The 23076-nt window shown below is 33.5% G+C and overlaps 4 protein-coding genes across 7 annotated transcripts in view; 2 read left to right on the plus strand and 2 right to left on the minus strand.

The window, feature by feature from the left end:
* Positions 1 to 767: 767 nt before the first annotated feature.
* LOC21395678 (aspartate carbamoyltransferase, chloroplastic) lies at positions 768 to 5096 on the plus strand. 3 transcript variants are annotated; one of them, XM_024165423.1, is made up of 7 exons: positions 793 to 833; positions 1413 to 1622; positions 2751 to 3353; positions 3434 to 3573; positions 4049 to 4222; positions 4309 to 4545; positions 4751 to 5096. In XM_024165423.1, the coding sequence occupies exons 3-7, from the start codon at positions 2807 to 2809 to the stop codon at positions 4856 to 4858; spliced, it is 1206 nt and encodes a 401-aa protein (XP_024021191.1). In that variant the 5' UTR covers positions 793 to 833; positions 1413 to 1622; positions 2751 to 2806; the 3' UTR covers positions 4859 to 5096. The 3 variants fall into 3 exon arrangements, with proteins under 3 accessions (XP_010096110.1, XP_024021191.1, XP_024021192.1); XM_010097808.2 differs by lacking the exon at positions 1413 to 1622 and having other exon boundaries at positions 768 to 833; XM_024165424.1 differs by lacking the exons at positions 793 to 833; positions 1413 to 1622 and adding an exon at positions 1647 to 1807.
* Positions 5097 to 5391: 295 nt separating this feature from the next.
* LOC21395679 (adenylyltransferase and sulfurtransferase MOCS3) lies at positions 5392 to 10532 on the minus strand. Its single transcript, XM_010097809.2, has 11 exons — positions 10164 to 10532; positions 8921 to 9013; positions 8747 to 8802; positions 8309 to 8373; positions 8105 to 8179; positions 7918 to 7996; positions 7600 to 7638; positions 7339 to 7447; positions 6395 to 6513; positions 6022 to 6138; positions 5392 to 5900 (listed from the first exon to the last, which is right to left on the minus strand). The coding sequence occupies exons 1-11, from the start codon at positions 10429 to 10431 to the stop codon at positions 5514 to 5516; spliced, it is 1407 nt and encodes a 468-aa protein (XP_010096111.1). The 5' UTR covers positions 10432 to 10532; the 3' UTR covers positions 5392 to 5513.
* A 6912-nt stretch (positions 10533 to 17444) lies between these two features.
* Positions 17445 to 18942, plus strand: LOC21395680. The gene is made up of 2 exons (XM_010097810.2): positions 17445 to 17598; positions 18533 to 18942. The coding sequence occupies exons 1-2, from the start codon at positions 17506 to 17508 to the stop codon at positions 18788 to 18790; spliced, it is 351 nt and encodes a 116-aa protein (XP_010096112.1). The 5' UTR covers positions 17445 to 17505; the 3' UTR covers positions 18791 to 18942.
* Positions 18943 to 22085: 3143 nt separating this feature from the next.
* The window catches only part of LOC21395682, a 1557-nt gene continuing 566 nt past the window's right edge, over positions 22086 to 23076 (minus strand). Inside the window, exon 2 of one of the 2 annotated variants that reach the window (XM_024165438.1) lies at positions 22086 to 22561. In XM_024165438.1, the coding sequence (XP_024021206.1) occupies positions 22310 to 22531 (222 nt within the window). In that variant the 5' untranslated portion in view covers positions 22532 to 22561 and the 3' untranslated portion in view covers positions 22086 to 22309. The remainder of the gene's footprint in view (positions 22562 to 23076) is intronic. The other variant, XM_010097812.2, reaches the window with a different exon arrangement.

The following is a 23076-nucleotide window of genomic DNA, read 5'->3' on the forward strand; positions in this document are numbered from 1 at the left end:
GTAAAAAATTTAAATTATTTTTTAATTAATTTTGTATACTTATCATAGGATAATGTAGTGTGATTTGATTGGTTGGACACTAATTAAGGTCTCGTTCATTTCACCAATTTGAGTTTTCATTTCATATTTCTACAGGTAAAAACTCTCAGAAAATGTTATACCTCAGTTTAAATTGAAAACTCGAATCTGTAAAGCGAACGAGACCCTAATGTGTAATCTACGCATCTAATAAGCAATGAGCCTATTTTCTCCTCTCGCTACAGGCTTAGGGAATATTAGATAATGTTACAGGTAATTATCTTAGAAAAACTATAATACATAATAAATTTATAAAACTAAATTAAATAAATAGCAGATTTTAAAACTCTTTGAAATAAATAATAGTCTACTTTGTAAATGTCTTTTAAAATATACTATTTACTTTAATAAATAGTTTTAAAATCTACAATTTACTTTTATTTAATTTAGATGGTTTTAAAATCTATAATTTACTTAATTTAGTTTTTATAAATTTACTCTTTACTACATTTTCCCATTATTCATTTCTCTGAAATCATAAAAATTGGTTTTGGGACGGAACCAAACGGGCTTTAAGATGTACATGTAAATTGTCTAACTCGAGGGTGTTAGTATAATACATTTTAAACGAGGGGTCTCTTTATGATTTAACAAAATAGAGTGATGTCAATGACAAAACGACAACGTTCTGTTTTCCTTTTCTATTTACTAGTTTACCCCTTAAACCCTATCTTTCTTTGAAGGTTTTACTTTCCCATTACTTTTCCCGGCAAACAAACAGAAAAGAGAAAAGACACTCCGACATAACTCAACGAGTAAGTTTCCCTGGTATTTTCCTACAATTCTTAACTAAAATCAGTTGTTATTTATTTGATTTTGTTAATGTTGGTTTTCCATTTTGGAATATGACTTCCGATTTTCTAGCCAACTAACCAAAGCCAAAGCTTCTTTTTCTTTTTTCATGGTTCTACGAGCCGGAGTTCTTCTTTTGTTTAAGATTTTTTTTTTGTCTCTTAATTTAATTATTTTTCAGAGTGTTAACCTCATTTTTTCTGTGTTTTGTTTTCCATAGTTGAAAATTTTCTCCTTGTGCCGTCCATTTGAGAGGAATTGTATGTAAAGACGTAAACTTTAATGAAAGTTTCACAGTTCTGAATTGGATTTAAAAAATAAAAAATAAAAATAAAAATAAAAAAACCTTCCTTCCCCAACGCAAATTTGCAGACCCAATCCCTAATTTGCAGGTTTCTCTCTAGTCTTTGGGTTTTTTTTTTTCTTTTTTTTGGAAAAGGGAAATCTAGTTTGTACTTTATGGATTATTACTAATATGATTATTGTTATCGTTAATATTTTCTGAATTTTGTGTAAGTTATTATTATGTCTACAATTTGCAGAGTTCATATTTGTCACGAGAATATAGAAGAGGTGTTTGGGGAAGAAGAAAATGAAGGAATTTTCGAGCGAACAATAGATTCGGAAACTGGACATAACAAAACCATAATCTCATTCACTTTTTCCTCTCTTGATTCTAAAATCACCCAGTTTAGGGACTTGGATTTGCTTGTTTCGAAATCAACCAGTTTAGCAATTTTGAAAATTTGAAGGTTGGCTTCTGGGTTGTCTGAATTCTTTGGAATTGTTGATTGCAAGGAAAATTTGATAATTTGAAGGTTTCTGAGTTGTCTTAATTCATACAATTTGATAATTTGATCATTGTTGCTTGAATTGTTTGTTTCTGGGCTGTTGAGATTCTGAGTTTTGGATTGCGAGGAAAATTCATGATTTTAAGGTTGGTTTTTACTTTCTGGGCGTACTAAACTATTGTTCTTCATTCTAAAAAAAACACTACGTTCTTCAGTTTTTTATTTTATTTTAAATATAGGCTACAATCCGATGTGAATGAGACTACATAAACCTTCACTAAGATTTAATATGGATCGTTGGATTTCACCCTACCGGCAGAGGAAAAAAAGCTCCCCCTACCATAGACATCACATGCCCAAAAAATATAATAGAAACAGGCCTAAATTGTAGGCTAAAACTTTGGGGCCTTAAGCAGCCGCTTAACCTGCCTTAGGGTTAAGCCGGCTCTGTTTGAACTTTGTTAAACTTTCATTGTTCTGAGTCAGATTTATGTTTGTTAAAGTTGCTCAATTCTAAACCGGATTTCTGGTAAATATTTGAACTTCTAAAAGTTGCACAATTCTGAAAGTTTATATCCTGTAAATATTTGAACTTTACTAAATTTTTCACTAGTATGAATCCGATCTCTGGAAATGTTATTTGGTGATTGAGGTTACGTTATAATATAATTGTGCTTTAATTAGTTATATATATTCTTTGGTGCTCTAGCTATTGATAAAAATGTGCCTTTGTTTCTGTGTCTTTTGTTGCTATGTTTAAGTATTAGAAAAAAGTTGAAGAGGGTTTAATTGTTCTGGTCTTTTGTTTCTACATTGTTTTTGACGTTGAAATTAATATGATCTATTTTGTATAACAATGTTTTACATGTTACTAAAATTTCGGACATTGAAGTATTGATTAGCCAGGCATAATAATTCTGATGTTAGATGTTGGTGTCATGTCCAACTTCTGTTCTTGTGAAAAAGATGAGGTTTTCATTATGCTTGTTTAACATTTTAAAGTTATGAATTCATAAATTTGTAAAACCTTTTAACAGTTTTTTGAACTAATCTTTTTCTTTTCTTTTTGTTTTTTTTTTGGAAATATAGGGACTTGAAAGTGCTTGATAAAAAGGAGTTAATTTGATCGAGCCAATCTTACGAATATGGCAATGGCTGCTTCTTCTTTGTTTACATGCTCATTCCGAGAGGGAATGTGCTCTCCAGAAACAAAGACATCCTACAAGAATCTCATGTGCAATTATGTAAATCTTACACGCAAACAATTGGGTTGTTACGGGTCAATGTATCTCAGACATCCAAGATTCTTACACGATGAGGAATCGATGAAATTGGAACAACCAGGGAGAGACTCAAAAAGGAATGGAATTCTCTGCCGGGCAGTGAAAACGGATAATCCACCTTTTACAGTGGGGAAGAAGTTTGAACTTGATGATGTGATTGAAGCTCAACAGTTTGATAGAGATATTCTTAATGCTATTTTCGAAGTTGCACAAGATATGGAGAAGATTAAAAAGAATTCATCAGGAAGCCAAATTCTGAAAGGTTATCTGATGGCTACCCTCTTTTATGAACCCTCTACTAGGACAAGGCTTTCCTTCGAGTCTGCCATGAAACGGTTAGGTGGGGAAGTCTTAACAACTGAAAATGCGCGGGAATTTTCCTCGGCAGCTAAAGGAGAAACGCTTGAAGGTAATCACTTTCATTTACTTTACCAGGTCTGTAGGTGTTGTTTACCAATAATTGCTTGTGACTTTGATCTTGATTTGCAGATACTATAAGAACCGTTGAGGGTTACTCGGACATAATTGTTATGCGGCACTTTGAGAGTGGAGCTGCTAAAAAAGCTGCAGCCACTGCTGGTATTCCTGTCATCAATGCTGGAGATGGTCCTGGGCAACATCCAACTCAAGTATGGATAAACTTCTTCCTTATTGCATTTGAGTGGCGAACTCGCTACAAGTAGAGATGCAAAATGGGTTTGGGTCGGGCCAGCGTGATTTGTTAGCCCATTTTAGGCTCTGGACCGGGCTGTTGCTTTAGGACTGAGAAGCTCATTCCGGCCAAAGATAGGCCCATCTCAGCCAGCACTTTGTGCTGATTATGGTGCATCCTGCCTAAGCTTGAAGGCTGCAGGGTTTACATTCAAAAATCGAGAAATTATTAAGCTCAAACGGGCTGCAGGACTCCTGCCCAGCCTGGCCTATAGTTTTAGTCAATGCTGTCAGGCTAGCTGCTCATAGGTCCTAGGGCTGCATGTCTAACTACAATTAGCAGCAAGTATGGCATAAATATAACATCTTAAATAGCCAAGGGCTACTCCGAGATTAAATCCTGGTAATTTTCTTTATGTTTACTCACTTTGCTTCTGGGACTTTTGTCAACAGGCTCTTTTAGATGTTTATACCATTGAAAGAGAGATAGGAAAATTGGATGGCATCAAAGTTGGGCTTGTAGGGGATCTTGCTAATGGCAGGACAGTGCGCTCCCTTGCTTACTTACTTGCCAAGTATAAAGACGTGAAGATCTACTTCGTCTCTCCTGAAGTGGTGAATATGAAGGTAGTATTTACAGTATAAACTATAAATCATGTTCCTTTAGTTTTTGACAGTATATGAGCCTACTTTTTTATGATTGCTTTTTTCAGGATGACATAAAAGATTATTTGACATCCATGGGGATTGAGTGGGAAGAAAGTGCAGATTTAATCGATGTGGCTAACAAGTGTGATGTTGTCTATCAAACTCGCATCCAACGCGAACGGTTTGGAGAAAGAATCGATCTTTATGAAGAAGCTCGAGGCAAGTACATTGTGGATCGTCGCATACTGGAGGTGATGCCAAAGCATGCTGTCGTCATGCACCCTCTACCGAGGCTTGATGAAGTAAGCTATTGATCCTCTGAGGGACATTCGACTTGCCTACGAAAGACCTAATTGTGCTCTAGTAACGTTAATTGAATCGGTTACATGACCAAATAGTTGCTTACCAACTTGATCATTGCCTCAGAGTATTTGGTTGTTCAGTATTTACCATGCTTTTGTAAGCTCACTGATCTAACAATATTCTTTAACCCTCGAATAACCGCAGATAACTGTTGATGTCGATGTGGATCCGAGAGCGGCCTATTTTAGACAAGCAAAGAACGGCCTCTATATCAGAATGGCTCTTTTGAAACTCCTCCTCCTTGGATGGTGAGGCATGCAATGCTCTTTACCTCTAACATTTGATATTTGAGCTGGGCTTGATCTGATTGTTTGAGCTTGTTCTGATTGCGAAAACTGCGAGAATTGGTGATTTAGAAGGATCCTTAATTATCAATAATTTTTGTTTGTAATTCTTCCGTAAACAGAATGCTGGCATGAAAGAACACTTACTTAAACGAAAAAAATTCTTACCATTACCGAATGAAATTATGGCATGAAAATTTTCAACAGCCATGGTTTAGGCAAGCTTGTGTTTCATGGTGTAAAAGTTTTTTTCCTTTTTTTTTCTTGAGGTCTTAGAAACACTAATCTAAACGTCCAAAGGAGAATCAATGTTAATCATTACACCTTAAAAATGGCAAAAAGCGGGCGGACAAAAAAAAAAAAAAATCGTATACCAAAACTGCTTATAATTCCTTGTGTTCAAACATGCAAATGTGAAATTGAAGAACAAAAACCTATTGCAACGCTCAAAGTAATAAAGATTAACAAGTGCCATAATAAGCACATCTGCGCAAAAATTAGTATACCAAAACCCACTAATAATTCATTTCTTCCTTGTTAATACAAAGCAAATATGAAACTAAGTATTGTAATTTGTAACCCTCAAAAGCATAAAAGACTTATGACACAATAAGTACCATTTGCTAATACATAGGCAAGTTGGGGTCCACATCTCGGGCGCAGCCTTCGATCCCACCAATGATATCCTTTGCTGAAGTGAAACCCATCTTGTGCAGATACTGAACAGCCCTTTGAGAGTCATTACCCCTTCTACACACTACATATAATTGGGCACCTGAACCAGAATTTGTTTCATCTTCTTTTTTCTCTAAAGCTGAAGAGATCTCAGCTAGTCTGGCCTCTAAACTTGGGAGTGGGATGTTCAAGGATCTTGGAAGAGAAACAATCTTGAAATGGTGTTCTGGACGAACGTCGACCAATACGTGTGCCTCCTCATTATCAATTCTCTCCTTAAACTCCTTGCCGCTTATTCTGGAATCTGCCTGGAGCAGGTTCAGCTTCAAAGGTGCCTGCAAAAATTGAAGACCTGTAATTGAGTTGTTGAAAAAAACAGAAAAAAGAGTTTTCAATCTCTCATCGCAACAAAATTTTCAGTGAAAATAGTACACGAGTTTAGTAACGGAGTAATACCGGAGACAGTGGAGTCTGAGTGAATTTTTCATAATCAAATTCCTGAAATTGTTGCTTGGAGAATGTTGTGTTTTCGCCACAGACTTCGCATTGCAATGACCTCCCACGAATCTTGACCTGAAATGGAGGAGAATATGCCAGACATAAATGCAACACATCGACCCGACTTCCAAGTCCATTACTTAGAATACACGCGGATTAAGTTAAGCCACTTGGACAAAACCCCATCAACACAACATATCGAGCAAGCCATTCAGTTAAGCTGTACTTAAGCATTTACCACACCTATCTCAATGGTTCAAGATTCCATATTTTCTCTATTAATACCACTGGAAAGCATTCACATAGAATAAAGAAATAATTAAAAACATACAATTCTCATGCGCCCTGACAATGCATCAAATAGAAGCATCCTTCTTGAGAGAGGTTCACCAATTGCACTCGCAATCTTAATAGCCTCTAGAGCTTGAAGACAGCCAATGACACCAGGAACTGAAATAAACAAAGAAAATATAAAAACCACTTATTTACACAATATGAAATAAAATATATCTACCAAGTTAGGTTCAAATAACAAATGAATGATGTTGAAAATCCTAGGGGCTGTTCGGCAACCAACAAAACTCAAAAAAATGCAACTCGAGTTACAACTTTATTCAAGTTCATGTTCTTTAAAGTTTGAACTCGAGTTTGGGACTAAAACTCAAGTTCAAGTTTCCCCTTCAACTCAAGTTCAGAAACTCAAACTCAAATTAATGAACAATATTTTTTTTATTCTTAAAAATGCTATAACTTTTCGTTTTAATTCTGATTGAGATGATTTTTTTTTTCTATGCGTTGACAACAAAAAGACGAATAAAACCCCACCCATATACCCTATTAAAATTTTTCATCAGCATTGAGTTTTTATTAAAATACCATCTAAATACAAATTCAAGTTTTGACTCACTCAAATACAAACTCAAAAAAATTCTTATCTCAAACTATAACTCAAATGTACACAACTAAACACAAACTCAAGTTACAACTTCAACTCATGTTATAACTCAAACTCAACTCAAGTTGGAAATCATTTGAGATTTTCTTGTCTCAATTTCTTCCGCACTAGTCATCAAGTTGGAAATCATCTTGCTATCATTATATTCCACTACTGATTATTAGAGGAATCCACTTATACACCTTTGCCTAACTCTTTCCGTATAACTAGGGCAACAATTAAGATATAATTTCAGCATCTTCCTTTATTAAGAACAGAACATATATATTGAATATGCAAAATACCGTCAGGACTTCTCATAAACAATCAATTTGACTCACCAACTCCAAGTACGCCACTGTCAGAACATCTTTGGCATGCTGTTGAAGGTGGCGGAGTTGGAAATAAGCATCTGTAGCATGGACCGCCGTTGTAATTGTAAACTGTAAGCTGCAAAGTATAAATGAAAGAGTGGACATTAATAATTTTTTAATTAAACATACGCAGTAATTATAGTTAAAGCACAATCCTCGTTTATAATCGAAGACATCATGGGTCAAAACAGAGTCAAAACAAAGTATGAAATTTTAAGCGACCTATACCTGACCTTCCAATCCAACAGCGGCACCAGAGACGAGAGGCTGCATGCAATAGAAATTTTACCAATTAATATTAAAGGAAGATAATTCGACATAATACATTTTCTAATCATGTTACAAGAGCAGCTATAATAACTGATGTCACAAACTTTACAACCACAATCGAGATTCTGCATCTTTGACTATTTATTTCTTTTCTATTGATGTTCAAAAAAAAACAAAACAAAGAACAACCTTGATGATTCCAGAATAAAGCTACACAACAAAAGGTAAATCAACAGAGCGCCTTTAGAAGACCACCAAAAAAGGAGGGAAAATTACCTTCCCCAATACCACGCAGCAATCACTAATCATGTATCGACTAGGAGCATTATCAGTTGCATCGACTACTATATCATATCTGGTCAATGTCAACAGTGATGGAAATCACGAGTTTCAAATGTTTGGAACTCCGCCAACAACAGTAGTGAGAGCAGTAGCAATTCAAGTATATAACATAAAAGGATACTGGCTCAAAATTTCCAAAGCATTTGATGCGAGTAAAGCTTCTTTGTGTTCCACAATTTTGATAGTGGAGTTGATCCTAGATACAAAGACATGTTAGAAACATGCAAGCAAATGCAAAGAGAAAACTCTAGAAAAGACTTTTTAGAAAACCTCAAAGTATTTACTCAATCAAACGTAAACGAATAATAATCATAGAGAAACATACGAGAGGCAAGCAGCAGCAGCTGATTTTACTTTTGGCTGACCAATATATTCTTCAGTGTGAATAATCTAAGACATAAAAGAGAGTACAAGTTAGCTATTGTGGATAATCTAAGTCATAAAAGAGAAAATACAAGTTCGCTATTGTGAGTAATCTAAGGCATAAAACAGAAAGTACCAAGTTAGATATTCAGCAAATCTGTCACTTAAATGGGAACCGGGAAAAGGTAAACTTATAATGAACTATGTCAAAAACTATAACGGCAATAGTTTAATAACAGAAAGAAATAATAAATCTAAATTCTTCACTTGTATAAACCTTTAAGAGCAAGTGAAGATGTTTTTATCTAAACGACCAAGAAAACATCCATACACTCACTTTAACACATCAAAAATATTTAATGTAGCATTACAATAGTATTAGCAGGTTGCCAATTTGTACCTGCCTGTGCATGTTATTAAGCTCAACCACATCATGATCCACAATTCCCAACCGTCCTGCAAAAAGAGTCTTGAAAGAAATCAGTACATAATAATCTAGAAAAAGGTCAACTGAAGAAATACATAAAATGTATAGACATAATGCTATTAAATCCTCGAGAGTGAGAAACTTTACCAACACCACAAGCTGCGAGATATAGCAGTGCCGGGGAGCCCAACCCGCCAGCTCCAACCACCAAAATTGATGACTTTAAGAGATTTGACTGCCCTACAACAAAATTAAAAACCACCCATTTTAGAAACTACAAACACAACAAAAGGCCTTTTCCCCACATAAGTTTCATGTGCTTAATTGGTGAACTTCAACAAAAGTGGAGGACAACTAAAAAGTTCCCAACAAAATTAAAGATTACACACTTTAAAAATGACCAAAAGAAAAACTTGTTCTAATAGCTTTCAATTTTCATGAGCTGAAGTGGTCAAATAGGACAATATTACACTACAATAAATTATTTCATGTGCTTAATTGGTGAACTTCAACAAAAGTGGAGGACAACTAAAAAGTTCCCAACAAAATTAAAGATTACACACTTTAAAAATGACCAAAAGAAAAACTTGTTCTAATAGCTTTCAATTTTCATGAGCTGAAACTACAAACACAACAAAAGGCCTTTTCCCCACATAAGTTTCATGTGCTTAATTGGTGAACTTCAACAAAAGTGGAGGACAACTAAAAAGTTCCCAACAAAATTAAAGATTACACACTTTAAAAATGACCAAAAGAAAAACTTGTTCTAATAGCTTTCAATTTTCATGAGCTGAAACTACAAACACAACAAAAGGCCTTTTCCCCACATAAGTTTCATGTGCTTAATTGGTGAACTTCAACAAAAGTGGAGGACAACTAAAAAGTTCCCAACAAAATTAAAGATTACACACTTTAAAAATGACCAAAAGAAAAACTTGTTCTAATAGCTTTCAATTTTCATGAGCTGAAGTGGTCAAATAGGACAATATTACACTACAATAAATTAACAATTACCCACTTTAGAATTAAAAAAACAAAAAAATTACTGAAGCACCGTGCATTGGAAACTAAAGCCTCGTGTTAAATTCAATTCAAAACAGACAAATTAGAAAACACCCATTTCAGAAGCAAAAGAGTTGCATACTTTTGAAATTACAATAGAAGATATCTTTTATTTCTGATAGTTTTCACGGGTTGAATTGGTGAATTAACTGTACTACAACAAAATTAAAAATAACCCGCTTTAGAAATACAAAAAAAAAAAAAAAAATGTAACTTTGTATTAAAGTCAATTCAAAACAGACAAATTTCATATTCCTAACTTCTAAACATAAACATAAAACACGCGTAAAACTTCTAGCTAATTTAAGAAAATGATGAAAGCAAGAACCTTGGACACCAAAAGAAGGAAGCAAGAGGTGGCGACTGTATCGGTATATCATCTGGGGAGTCAAACCGTGACCGAAACCAGAGTCAAGGCCAGATATTGGAGGACAAGAGCCGTTATTCAAAACGCCATTGTCGTTCCCATTCTGAAGCTTAATTTCTCGGAGCTGAGCTTCGAGGGCTGAAATTTTGCTGTCTATCTCGTTCCTCGTCGCCTTCAGAGCTTCGATTTCGCGGAGAATCGCAGAGGCGTCCCTACTGTTGGACTCCATAGACGTCGCAGAGTGAGGTGAGAGAGAGACTGCCACTGCAAAAATGGATGTTCCAGAAAAACCCTAAACCTGAGAAAAAACGACAGTGGTACCAAGAAAGGACTTCAGCGTTTTGTGCTTTCACTAAGCGTACACGTACACTAAGTGCCACGTCACGTTTGACTACTGAAGGTTTGGTTGTTGACTATTTTATTTTCAGGTTTTTTTTTTCTTTTAGGATTTCTTTTAGATTGTATTAATTTTTTAGAAGGGTAAAATTGTAATATAAAATTGAGAAAATACACACACTAATTATGACACTAATACTGACGTAAATGACCTATGAACAAAGTTTCCTTTTCAAAAAGAAAATATATGAGCAAGTTTCAATAATAGAAAATTAAAGGCGCACCAACAATCAAACATATAAGTAGATTTTTCAAAAAAATCTCTGCGATTGATGAAGAATTCTGAGAGAGACAAAATAATGTTTAATTCACTGATTTAAATTTTAAATTCAAATTAAAATCTAACTTTATTTTCGAGTTTTTTATTGTATTAAAAAAATTAGATGTGACTATTTTAAAGAATTTTTTACTATAATAAAACTCAAATTCTAAATTTGAATCAGTAAAATAAATAAGACCGTAAAGGTCATCCACAATATTACAAAGAAAGAATTCTCACAATACAATAGAGAATCAAAATGATATTTGACAAAATCAACAATTTAATTGGTAGGAAATCAACAATATAGTAGAAAATCAGTAAGAAACATAGAAAAAATAGTAATTTATGATAATAATCCACGAACTTTTTCATAAGTGAGTTCGATTTTTGATTTTTCAAATTGGACAATTACGTTTACGAATTCTGGATTTAATGACAAAATTGGTCAAATTGATGGCCTTCATTTAAAATTGAATGAATAAGATCATGTCAATCTCACGTGAGGTATTATTCCAATTATGAGAATGAAAATAATTTATCATTCTTTTCCCTAGTTTGAATTATAACGAGTTTTACCATAGCGTTTCTTCTCACAAAAATTTATATTTAAATTTTTTTATTATAATATTTTTTTTCACATAAAATCACTTTTAACTTAAATTTTCAACTCGAACGAGACCTAACTACTCAAAAGGAAAAGAATAGACAGTCCATCATCAGAAAAGAATTAAGGAGAAAGGAGATAAAACTACGTATGACTCTGGATTTTTATATTAATATACTTTTTAGTTAAATAATTATGTTAATTAAATAGATATTGTTAGGACTTTTCTTAGTTAGTAAACTAGTTTTGTACCCTCACGTTGCGAGGGGTAATAACTTTGTATATATAAAAGATCTCTGGTTGTGATAGTCGGATAATAATTTTACATTGTATAAAAAATATGTGTTTGTGATAGTATAATTACACATCACTATATGAATTTGTTTGTACGTTTACATAACTTTGTATCATACAATAGATATGTGATTGTGATAGTACAGTACTATACAGCGTATTTGAGCTGCCATGTCTATTTTTTGTTGTGGTCTTCTTTCTTTTTCAGCTGCAAAATGGAAATTTTGAAGAAGTATTAGTAATTGAGGATATTATAAATGTCTTAATTTAAAAGTAGTTATGTTACTTAGTCCTTTGATGTTTTTTTTTTTACTGTTCTACTTCTTTTGACCGAGAACTGAAAATGAGAAAATGTTATTGAAATATATGTTCAAAAGATTATGGATAAATATATGTTTAAAAGGTTATGGATAAATATAGGTTTAAAAGGTTAATGAATATATTTTACCTTGTGGCTAATTTTTTTGGATTCGATGTTTGCGGGTCGATTGGTCTTGGAGTTGATGTTGTTATTTTTGGGGGAGGGCTGAAATACCTAAGTAGTGATCAGGTTCTTTTTGGATCAAAATAATAAAATAATCAGAGAAGCTGAAGCTGACAACAGAGAGAAAAATGAAACATAAAGAAGAAAAACACATTGGGAGATCGTAAGGCAAGACAAAGATCAAAGAGCTTTTATAAAACAAAGGGAGAAGAAACAGGGGAAAAGATGGCACGGGAAAAAGTAAGATTTTGAATCAAAATTTTAAAACACAGATACCAAAAGATCAAAATGATGTTAAAAAAAATAATAGAGACCAAAAGAGTGACAATCATGTTACTTGTTTATTGAAAATGAGGTAAATTAGATGACAAGAAAAGCAATATGGGAAAATCCAATAAAGAATAATAGATGAAATTGGAATAGGCATTGAAAATGCGATGTACTTGGATTAAAGGAGACAAAAAAAAGCATTTAAATTGTTTTGGTCAAGAGAATAAGCAAAATCAAAACTCAAATAAAAAGAGCTTATTCACGGCAATTTTTGGACAGATTCATCAAAATTACAGAGGCCAAAGTTATTTTTGATCATCATTGCCACACACGAAAAGAAGAAAAAAAGAAAAGGAGAAGAACATTTGGGCTATTCTGGTTAAAGAAGATACAGAAAACCAAAATCCAAACAAGAAAGAGTTACTGACAGTAATTTTTACATAGATTACATGGAATTAAAAAGACCAAAACTGATTATAATGATTATTGTCACTTACGAAAGCTAAATAAAGATAGAATATGCTAGGCAAAAATAACTGCATTCATATATATGTGACTATAAAACAGATGAAAACATATTCAATATATCATTACTATATGCTAACAAAACAAAGGAGAACGCAATCATAACAACAAAAACAGGTTTTTTCCAGCATCATAACAAACAATAAAAACTAATAGCAGCACAGGAAACTAATATATCCAATAACAGCAAATATATAAAGAAGAATCATGAACAGTACCTGCAACGGTGTCAAAACTGCCTTAAACAGAGAATATTAGCTACCCAAATCCACGCATAAGAGACAAAATTTAAAAGATTGAACAATAAGTAGGCGAAGATAAAATAGCACAGCCAAAATCTGAAAAAGGTTATGCCAAGTAAAAAAAAAAAAGGAAAAAAGAGCATATTTTGACAATTATAATAAAAAACTACGAACAAAATCAGAATGCAAAGACAAAATCCACATGACTAAGAAGTACATTTATAACAATTTCTAAATATGTCAAATAGCAGTAAGCAGATATAAAATAATTGTAATAAGCATTGCCATACAGTAAAATCGATTAAACATAAGAAATATGTTATGTAAAAATAAACCACTATATATACTATTGTGAAATAAATTAAGAACACAAAAGAAGACAACTATAGATCATTAAGATTTATTGACAATGAATAGGAATTAATTTTTCTAAGCACTATAGGAAATGACACATAGCGGTAACAATAGAACAAACCAGAACACTCAGCATTAACAAAGAACAATTAAAATATCCAGACAGAAATCATTAATAGTACCTGAGATATTGTGAGCACTGCCCTAAGTAACCAATGTCAGCCAACCAAAGAGGAAGGAAAAAGACAGAATTAAGACAATGGAGCAGTAAATAGGGCAAGGTAAAGAAAGGTAGTAAGTGATCAACACTGAGGTAGAAAGGGAACGATGTCAGGTGTAAGAGAAGAAAGGACAGACAATAAATTAACCTACGACAATAGTATTTTACACATATATAAAGACTAAGATAACCAATGAGAACATCACATATAATACAATTAAGTCGGTGGACAAATACTGAGGAAGGAAAAAAAAGAGAAAAAATAATGCAAGTAACAAATGTATGAGAAAAAAATTAAGGAAAAAATCAAAGCATAATCAACCAAGAGAAACATCGACAATACGTTGCATATTCCAGATAGTAAAAGAGGAAAAAATCCCTAGCTCATTTAATGCATCTACAACAGAAAAGCCACAGATCATCAAGACAAAAGTACAAAGCAAGATCATAGATATCACAAATCAGCACTACAGATTAGCTAACCATTAAATGTAGAAAAAATTTGATTTAGGAACAATTCCCAAATCAAAAGAGTAGATCAGAAACAACAGAGGTTCGGCAAAAAGAAGGGGGAAAAAGGCACATAACACAAAATATGCATTCCAGAACATTCACTCTCGTAAGAACATAGAAAAAACCCATGTAAATTCCAGATCAATGGCCTAAGAGAAGAGGGGACAGAAGAAAGGAATGGGGGTTGGGAAACCGCTGGAAACCCACAATAACCCATAGTAAAATTCCTAATGACAACAACACAAAATGATAAGCAAAGAATCAAAGGAACGAAGAAACAAAAAATGGCTGAAGAGAAGAGGGGAAAGAAGAAAGGGAACGGAAAAAAAATCGCCGAAAACCCACAATAATCCGTAGCAAAATTCCTAATGACAACAACATTTATCAGCAAAGAATCAAAGGAACAAAAAAACAAAAAATTAAGAACATATGGACAAAGAATATTAAGCATGCCTGAAATGCAGAAAACTAAAAAAAAAAAAAATTAAAGCACACCACTAACAGTTTTATTAAAAAAAAAAGAAAAAAAAAACTTACTGAAAGTTGAGCAGAAATAGTGGAGGCGAAGAAGACAACCCAGATCTTCACGTGTACTTTAGACCTCGAGCTAAATGAAGCTCGGCAAATCGTGAATCACACTATATCAAAAGCATAGACACAGAGAAAAACACAATTTTTTTTTTAAAGTTATGTACTTATTTTGCTAAGTGGAGAGAAAGAGTAGTGAAAATTTTCTACGGTTTGCCAAACAAAGAATTCAGAGAAGAAAAAAAATTGTTCTTCCAAGGAAAGCAAAAACACGAAGAATGAAATCACAGAAATGAAATGGAAAAAAGGAAAGAAAATTAAAACCTTGTCATTGAGCCACATCCGATCGTGATCAAAGAAGGGCTAACGGCGACAGTAGTGGTGGTGCAGAGGTAAGGATCGGGGATGACAGAGGAGAGAAAATTGCTTGAGAGGCAGAAAGAGAAAAAAAAACAGAGAGAAAAACCCAGAGCTTCTACGATGAACCTTCGATTTAAGCCAAACAATCAAAGAAAGCGTAAGAGGGAGAAGAAAAGCCCAGAAGCCTCAGTAAGCATTTCTGTAAGAATCCACCACCGACAAAAAAGAGAGACGAAGCATAAAAGCTTCAATGGCAAAAAAAATGGAACAAAATGTGAGAGAAGAAAAGGCTCCAGGGAAAGGAATAGCAAAGGTCAGACATTGGAAACGGTAAAAGAAAGAGGACTAAACTAAATGACTAAAATACCAAGAAAAAAACACAGAAGCAAAATAAAACCGAGGGTAAAACAGTAAAAACACTCAAAAGGACACATACGGTATAAAAAATGGTTGAACAGAAAGAAACAGGAGCAAAATCAGAAAGTCCTTTCCTACCTCCTTTAGTAATAAGTATAATTTGTTGGTAAAAGGTTGTATGAATTCAAAAAAACAAGTATGTGGCAATTGGTGTTGTGGTCAATTATGGGAATTCCATTTCTGGTTAGTTGCTCTAGATTTAGAATGATTTTGCTGATATGGAATGATAATTTATATGGTTGACTTCGGCTGATTAATTGGCTCTGTTTATGGAAAGAATCCGTTGGGGGAGAACTTGCCTTGTAGAGGGCGGTTTATGTGGAAAGTAAGATGATGCCGTGGACTATGATGGAGGGGGCATCATCCTGGAAAGTATGTGCTGCATGTATGTGAGTTTTGTGTGAAACATCTGCAGAAAAATTCTGTGAAAAAAATAGTGTTCGAGTGAAAATGCAAAAAGATTGTTCATTGAGAGAAGAAGTTGTCTTTTGGGAGAAGATTTTTAAAAAACGAGTAGTGCTTGCGGAATAAGGCCTCTAAGAAGATTCCACACAACAATAATATTGTTAAAAATGAAGTCTTTGAGTGTGTAAGGCCGTCTTGATATTTGTAATCATTGATCTTAGTGAATTGTTCACTGTTTAAACGTGGCTCCGTAAATGTGAGTGTGCGCACCGAACTACGATATCAATTTCTTATATCTTTTATAGTTCTGCACTATTATTTTCTATATTACTTTTCTACACAATTATTTATTAGTTGCTAAATTTGAAAATTCAACTAGACATTAATGTTATAAAAAATATTATAACACTTATATATAAAAATAGACCTTTCATATATTAATTAAAAATAAAAATAAGGGTAAAAATGCAGGTTCATTAAGCTCAACAATATTCTCAAGGAAATATTAATCAAATTGAAAAAGAAGGAAAGACAAAATCATTATCGTATCATTATTTATATATAACTGCCAATTCTTTTTTTGGCAAAAGCCGTGGCATAACTGGCTTGTTGTTTTGATGTTTTTAAGTTAAGTAATTTGTGTGTAGATTTTGAATTGAGTTTGAATTATAATTTGAGTTGAAGTTGAAACTTAAATTTGTGTTTAGTTGTGTACATTTGAGTTATGGTTTGAGATAAGAATCTTTTTTGAATTTGTGTTTGAGTAAGTCAAAACTTGAATTTGTATTTAGATAGTATTTTAATAAAATTCAATGCTGATGAAAAATTTTAATAGGGTATATGGGTCTAATTTTATTCGTCTTTTCATTATCAACGCATAGAAAAAAAAAAACCATCTCAATCAGAATTAAAACAAAAAAGTTATAGCATTTTTAAGAATAGAAAAAAATATTATTTATTAACTTGAGTTTGAGTTTCTAAACTCGACTTGAAGAAAAAACTTAAACTCAAATTTTAATTTCAAACTCGAATTCAAATTTAAAAAAATATAAACTCAAATAAATTTTTTTTTTTTTTAATTTTTCACTCAAAAATTAACTCCCTAGACGGTTAAATAGCTAATCTACAAAGCACCACGTGGGTTTCCCAATAAAGCCCTCCTCAAGAGGACACGTGTGGTCCAATCCCTTTCCTTGCCAATGCCGTGCTGCATCATACATTCTTTTGTGATCCCAACTTCTTCAGCTACACTTTACTAGTACCGCTTTAAATTCTCTGCAAAAAAAAAAAAAAAAAAAAAAAAAAACCCAAAAAAATTTAAAAGCGAAAAACTTTTTTTTAGCTTTTTTAAAAAAAAAAAAAAAAAAAAAAAAAACCCTAAAAATTTCAATACGGAAATAGCTTTTCTAGCTATTTTTGTTTCAGTAAAATGGGTGGCTGTATCTTTCTTCTCAAATACAGTACCTTCTCAAGTATGTCCTTGATCAAGCCCTTTGCCCCATGTCTTTACAATCCCATCAAGGTAATTAATAGTCATCAAAGTTAGTTAATTCTTGGTATATCTTTAGATTACTTCTTGTTTAGTCAAAATATTTGACAAAGAACATATATTCTTGGTATATCTCTTTTGTGTTTTTTTTTTAATGCCTAGATGATTTTTCTTTTTCTTTTTTTATTTTTTCAGTAATATTATTGTTTACATGCATTGCAATTAGCTTCTGTAAATGTTATGAACTGACATATATATATATATATATATAAGTTACAAGAGGCATTTTCGTCAAACTAAAATTAGTCTACTACTTGTCACATATTCTTATGAGCCTAAAAGAAGCAATCTTGTCCTTGAAATTTGTACACATACATAAATACCCATTTCCTCAAATTAGAATAGCTGGCTCTTATGCCTATATGATGTGTCATCTATGTGATCATGAGCGTAGATAGGAATCTTGTGTATGGAATTATGGAAATTGTATTACATATAAAAGGCACCCTTTGAGTTTGTATATATAAAGAATCATCTTTTTCTTTTAAGCGCGCAGTTAATTCATGTTTCTAAATATTAGATCTTGTTAGCATCATGTTAAAATTAAAAAAAAAATAAATGTAAAACTGGCATCACATGAATTTAGAATAGATTCATACCGATAGGGTAGTTTTACTTCATAGAATTTTTTGGTAAAGAAAGGAACTTGGTAGTATTGATTGTGTGTGTATGAGAAATGTTAGCATTACTCATTATGTAGCATTGCCACGTCAATTTCACTCTTATTTTCTATTTAGATAATAATTTATAATGTCGGTGAAGTTCATAAACACAATGAAGGCAGAGAGTGACAGAATAATATTAACATTTCTCGTGTATGTATCTATAAAATATTAAATCTGTATGTATGTATGAACATATGTTACTAATTGGGGTGAAGCCCAATTATGCCTTTTGGGTATGTTAGAGATATTGCAGCAGCCAAGAAAGCAAAGGGAATCATCACAACAGGCATGGAATGGAAGAAAGAGCGCCTTCCACGGCTGAGGAATTCAAAAGGGCGGCCGAGCAGAAGCTAAGAGAGGCAGAGCAAGGAGTGGCCAGTCAGGTCTCGGACAAGGCATGTGATGGCACTGAAGAGGCCACTTTAGGAGAAGCTAATCTTGAAAAAGTCGAGAAAAGATACATGGAACATGAGGATAATGATCATGATGATCATAAATGAAGATCTTTTCCTCTCTCTCTCTCTTTTCTCTTTTTTTTTTTACCTTAATGCTTTGGTGTAATTGATATAACCCATAACAGAAGAGAAGTGATATAAATTGTTACACTATATGGAGTATGAAATAAGTTTTTGGTATGAAATAGAAGTAGAAGGCAAAGAACATATGAAGCTCTTGAATTCATTCAACGTGTTCTATTTCATGATCATGAGTTGATCAGTGACCCCACCTTTGAAGTTCAAATTATTAGGACTAAAAAGTCCAAAACCAGAATGCTTTTAAAACAAATAAAAAAAACTCTTGCTCTAATTTTTTTTAAAATAAATAAATAAATGAATAATTGACATGGAGTTAAAAGACAAATGATGAATATAATTACTTTTGATGGAACAAGCAAATAGATGGTTCCATTTAATAGATTTCATAGACATACCAATATCACTACTAATACACATGACACACTTTCCTTCTTTCCTTCCTTCCTTTTTGTTTCCCATTTTCCTTTTTCCAGACTAAATCTCTAACACACACAAAGCGAACGACTTGATGAACTCGGAAAAAGGACATAAACAAAACGACAAGAAGATATAGAAGCAGGGCCAAAATAATATGACGCGAAAATATAGAAGCAGGATAAGAGTTCAACAAAGAAATTCAGTGTATTAACATGGTCACTGATCACTCATCGGGGGTGTAGGTGGGCGGGGGGGCATTGGTGGCATTGGTGGCATGGGCGGCATTGGGGGCTTTGGTGGCATTGGGGGTTTCGGTGGCATTGGTGGCTTTGGTGGGAATGGTGGCATCGGTGGCTTTGGTGGCTTTGGTGGGAACGGAGGAAATGGTGGCATCGGTGGCATCGGTGGCTTTGGTGGGAACGGAGGAAATGGTGGCATCGGTGGCTTTGGTGGGAATGGTGGTCGAGGCGGAAGTGGAGGCAAGGGTGGGAATGGCCACGGAGGCGTTGGCTGAGCATAGCCACACATGCCAAAGAAGCAAGGAACTCCAATGGGGCATATGTTTCCACATTTGCCACAATTGAGAGGACTAATATTGGTATTAGAACAAAATCCACGGCAACATTGCCATGTAAAGGGACATCTAGCCCCACACAAACCGCAGTTGTTAGGGTCGGAAGCGACATCGACGCAAATGTTTTTGCAGCACTGCTTCGTAGGAGGCCATTCTCCGGGTTGGTTACAAATCCATGGCCGTTTCCAGCATCCGGGGTCTCGAGGTTTCATTGTTTTCCTTAGCCATGGCGACGAGGTCAAGTTATCTTTGGTGTCTTTTGCGCCTAACCCGTGAGTTGTTTCTGAACCTCCTACTATACCAAACAGAATTAGGAGTTGAAGTATGAACAAGATAGTAGTTTGTGCATTGGCAAGCATTGTTTTGAGATTCACAAGTAGAGTCAAAAAGCCCTTGTAATGATACATATATATAAAGGTAAATAGGAGTATGTTTTCTTTGTTGTTTGAAGAATTTAATGTAGTTCATGCTTTTTTTACATGGGTTACTAATGGCGGACTAATGTGGTGGATGGAAGACATGGTATTTTAGTAACTTCAAAATTACAAATGATTAAGTGTGTTTAATGGTGTGACCAAACTAGTACAGGCTTATTTTTAATGTTTCAAAATGGTATGCTTTTTTCTTAGGCTCATATGTTAAACCTGAAGTTCATTATCCTACATGGACGGTGATGACAAAACTTTTTGCCTGATTCTGGTCCAAAAAGGGTGGGAGAAGTAAAGGCTCAAACATGTTTAATCAGGTTTGAGCCCCAAATAAAGTGTAATATAACTTGCATAGTGCTGTAAAATCATGCACATCACATGGTAGAGCAAGTTTGGTAGAATTTCATAAGCCATGATTAAACTTGCAAGCCTAGAAATCTGGGGTTATAAATTCATTCCTAATCTTGAACATAATATAGTAAAGGATGGAAACCATAAACTTGATAAATTTACACATTGTGATGGAGATTTGGATTTAGTTCATTTCAATATCTAGTTTAAAATTTAGAATTATGTTTTCTTTTAAGATTCATTTAAGATTGTGTTTATCTCTTAAGATTATTTGAAATATTAAGAATTAAATTACTTTGTATTAGATATGCTTTAGTGTTTGCCTCCTATAATAAATATGACACTTGTGTTTACTGAATTCTTTGCTCCTCTTAAACCCCTCAACAAAATTTGTAAACTCACTCTTTGAATGCATTGTTCTAAATTTTTACTCTTTATTATTAATTAATACCCTTTTGACAAATGTATTTGACTAAAAGATATTAATCCAGTGTAAGGAGTAAAAATACAAATGTATTTGACTAAAAGATATTAATCTAGTGTAAGGAGTAAAAATTCAAGACCCGTATATTTTAAAGAGTATTTGTTTCTTTTCTTATAAACCCTTGTTTCTCTCATCTGATCCTATTTCCTCCTTTTTGTAGTCCTCTTTCTCTTATTAATTCTCTCTTTTCTATCTTGGATTCTACTTCTTTTTTCTCTGTCCTCAGCTGTGGAATTATCAAAATCCATTGCATGGCTTGAAAGTTCCACGCCATCACTAAAGATAAACACAACCGTGCATAACACAAAACATCAATTGCATTATAAATGGTTTGAAAATTCTAATGGTGTAGGCTCAACACTATTAACGGTGTCGGCACAAAAGAACCAAAGCTTGAGAAGAAAGAAACTCCAAGTGCTAGCTGTCGATCATAGATTAACAAAAATTTTGAGCTACTAAAGTTTAAACCACCACATTTCGAACCTATTTACATTTTAAGCCACGCATGAACTCAAATTCTGTAACTTGATAGATAACCTTCAAGTAACATATATGAACCAAACAAATTGTCTTAAAAATAAAGAATCCAATGAACATCAAAACAAGAGGTGCTTCACTGTACTCAATAGGCCTGTTCTTCCAAACCATATGCATTCAATGATAAATTAAAACTTTATCTGGAAGGTTAATATTCTCTACTGATATCAACTTTCAGAATTCTAAAGCAACAACATGAAAAATAACTTAAATCTGTCAAAAAAGAGTCTTGTTCCGAGAAACGCATGAAGTCCAATTTCTAATATATGACACTTCAAGTATAAACTCAGATTTGGTAACTTACATTAATCAAACAGAAAATCTAGTCTTTGAAATAAACCAACCAATGAACATCACAACAAGAGATGCTTCACTGCAATCTATAGGCCTGTTCATTTCAAAGCATAAGCATCTAAATTCTCGACGGATATAAATTGTAAACTTTCAGGATTCTAAGTAAACAACATGAAAAATAACTGAAATCTGTTAAACAAGTGTTCCAAGAAATGCATCAACTCATCTTCAAGTAATGATGTCAAATTGAGAAACAAAAAATCGAGTCTTCGAAATAAACCATCCATGGAACATTGAAAACAAGAGGGTGCCTCATTGCACTCAAGGGGTTTGTGTTTATTTCAAAGCACAGGCATTTCTAGAAGTATAAGGTTCTCTACTAAAATCATTTTTCAAGATCATTTTTCGGGCTTTTCAGCAGTTCCCTGCTCAGAAGTTCCCATCCCATAACGCTGCCTAAACTTGGCGATCCGGCCAATGCTCTGAGCCATTTGGCGCTTCGCTTTCATGTGGAAAACTTGACCGGCGTGGTGTATTTTGGCCACCATAAGGTGCATCAATCTGCCGTCCTCCGTCACGACGGAGACCCATTGCATCTGAGGGTGTATTCCTTTCTTCATGTTTCTCTCTTTCTCTAGTTTACAAATAAACTATCAGAATTGTTAATAAACATTGTTGGCATATAATTCTGTTTCTCTTTCTATCACTTCTTTACAAATACACTATCAGAATTGTTAATAAACATTGTTGGCATATAATTCTGTTTATCTCTCTTTCTCTAGTTTACAAATAAACTAACAGAATTGTCGATAAACATTGTTGGCATATAATTATCCACATCATAACCAAAAACAGCCGGACAAAAATGAGTAACAAACACCAGCCATTCTCAAAGAAAACTTCAGTAATTTCACTTGGGAAATTTATCGAACACTTAGAGTGCCTTCTGTTAAATAAATAAATAAAAAAAGAGTAAAAAATCAAAAGGCACTAAATTTACTTTTCATTTCGAAATCCCAGAACCCAATTGCATTTACCAAACAGAAATTTTCTAGGAAAATCCAAACTAAATCAGGGTTTTGTGGAAAAGATTGAATTTTGATATTTCCTTGAGCCTTTTTGCTTTAACCCAAAAAAAAAAAAAAAAAAAAAAAAAAAAAAAACA

Source organism: Morus notabilis, unplaced genomic scaffold (genome assembly GCF_000414095.1).
Source record: "Morus notabilis unplaced genomic scaffold, ASM41409v2 Scaffold1436, whole genome shotgun sequence".
In the NCBI taxonomy this organism is placed as follows: Eukaryota; Viridiplantae; Streptophyta; class Magnoliopsida; order Rosales; family Moraceae; genus Morus; species Morus notabilis.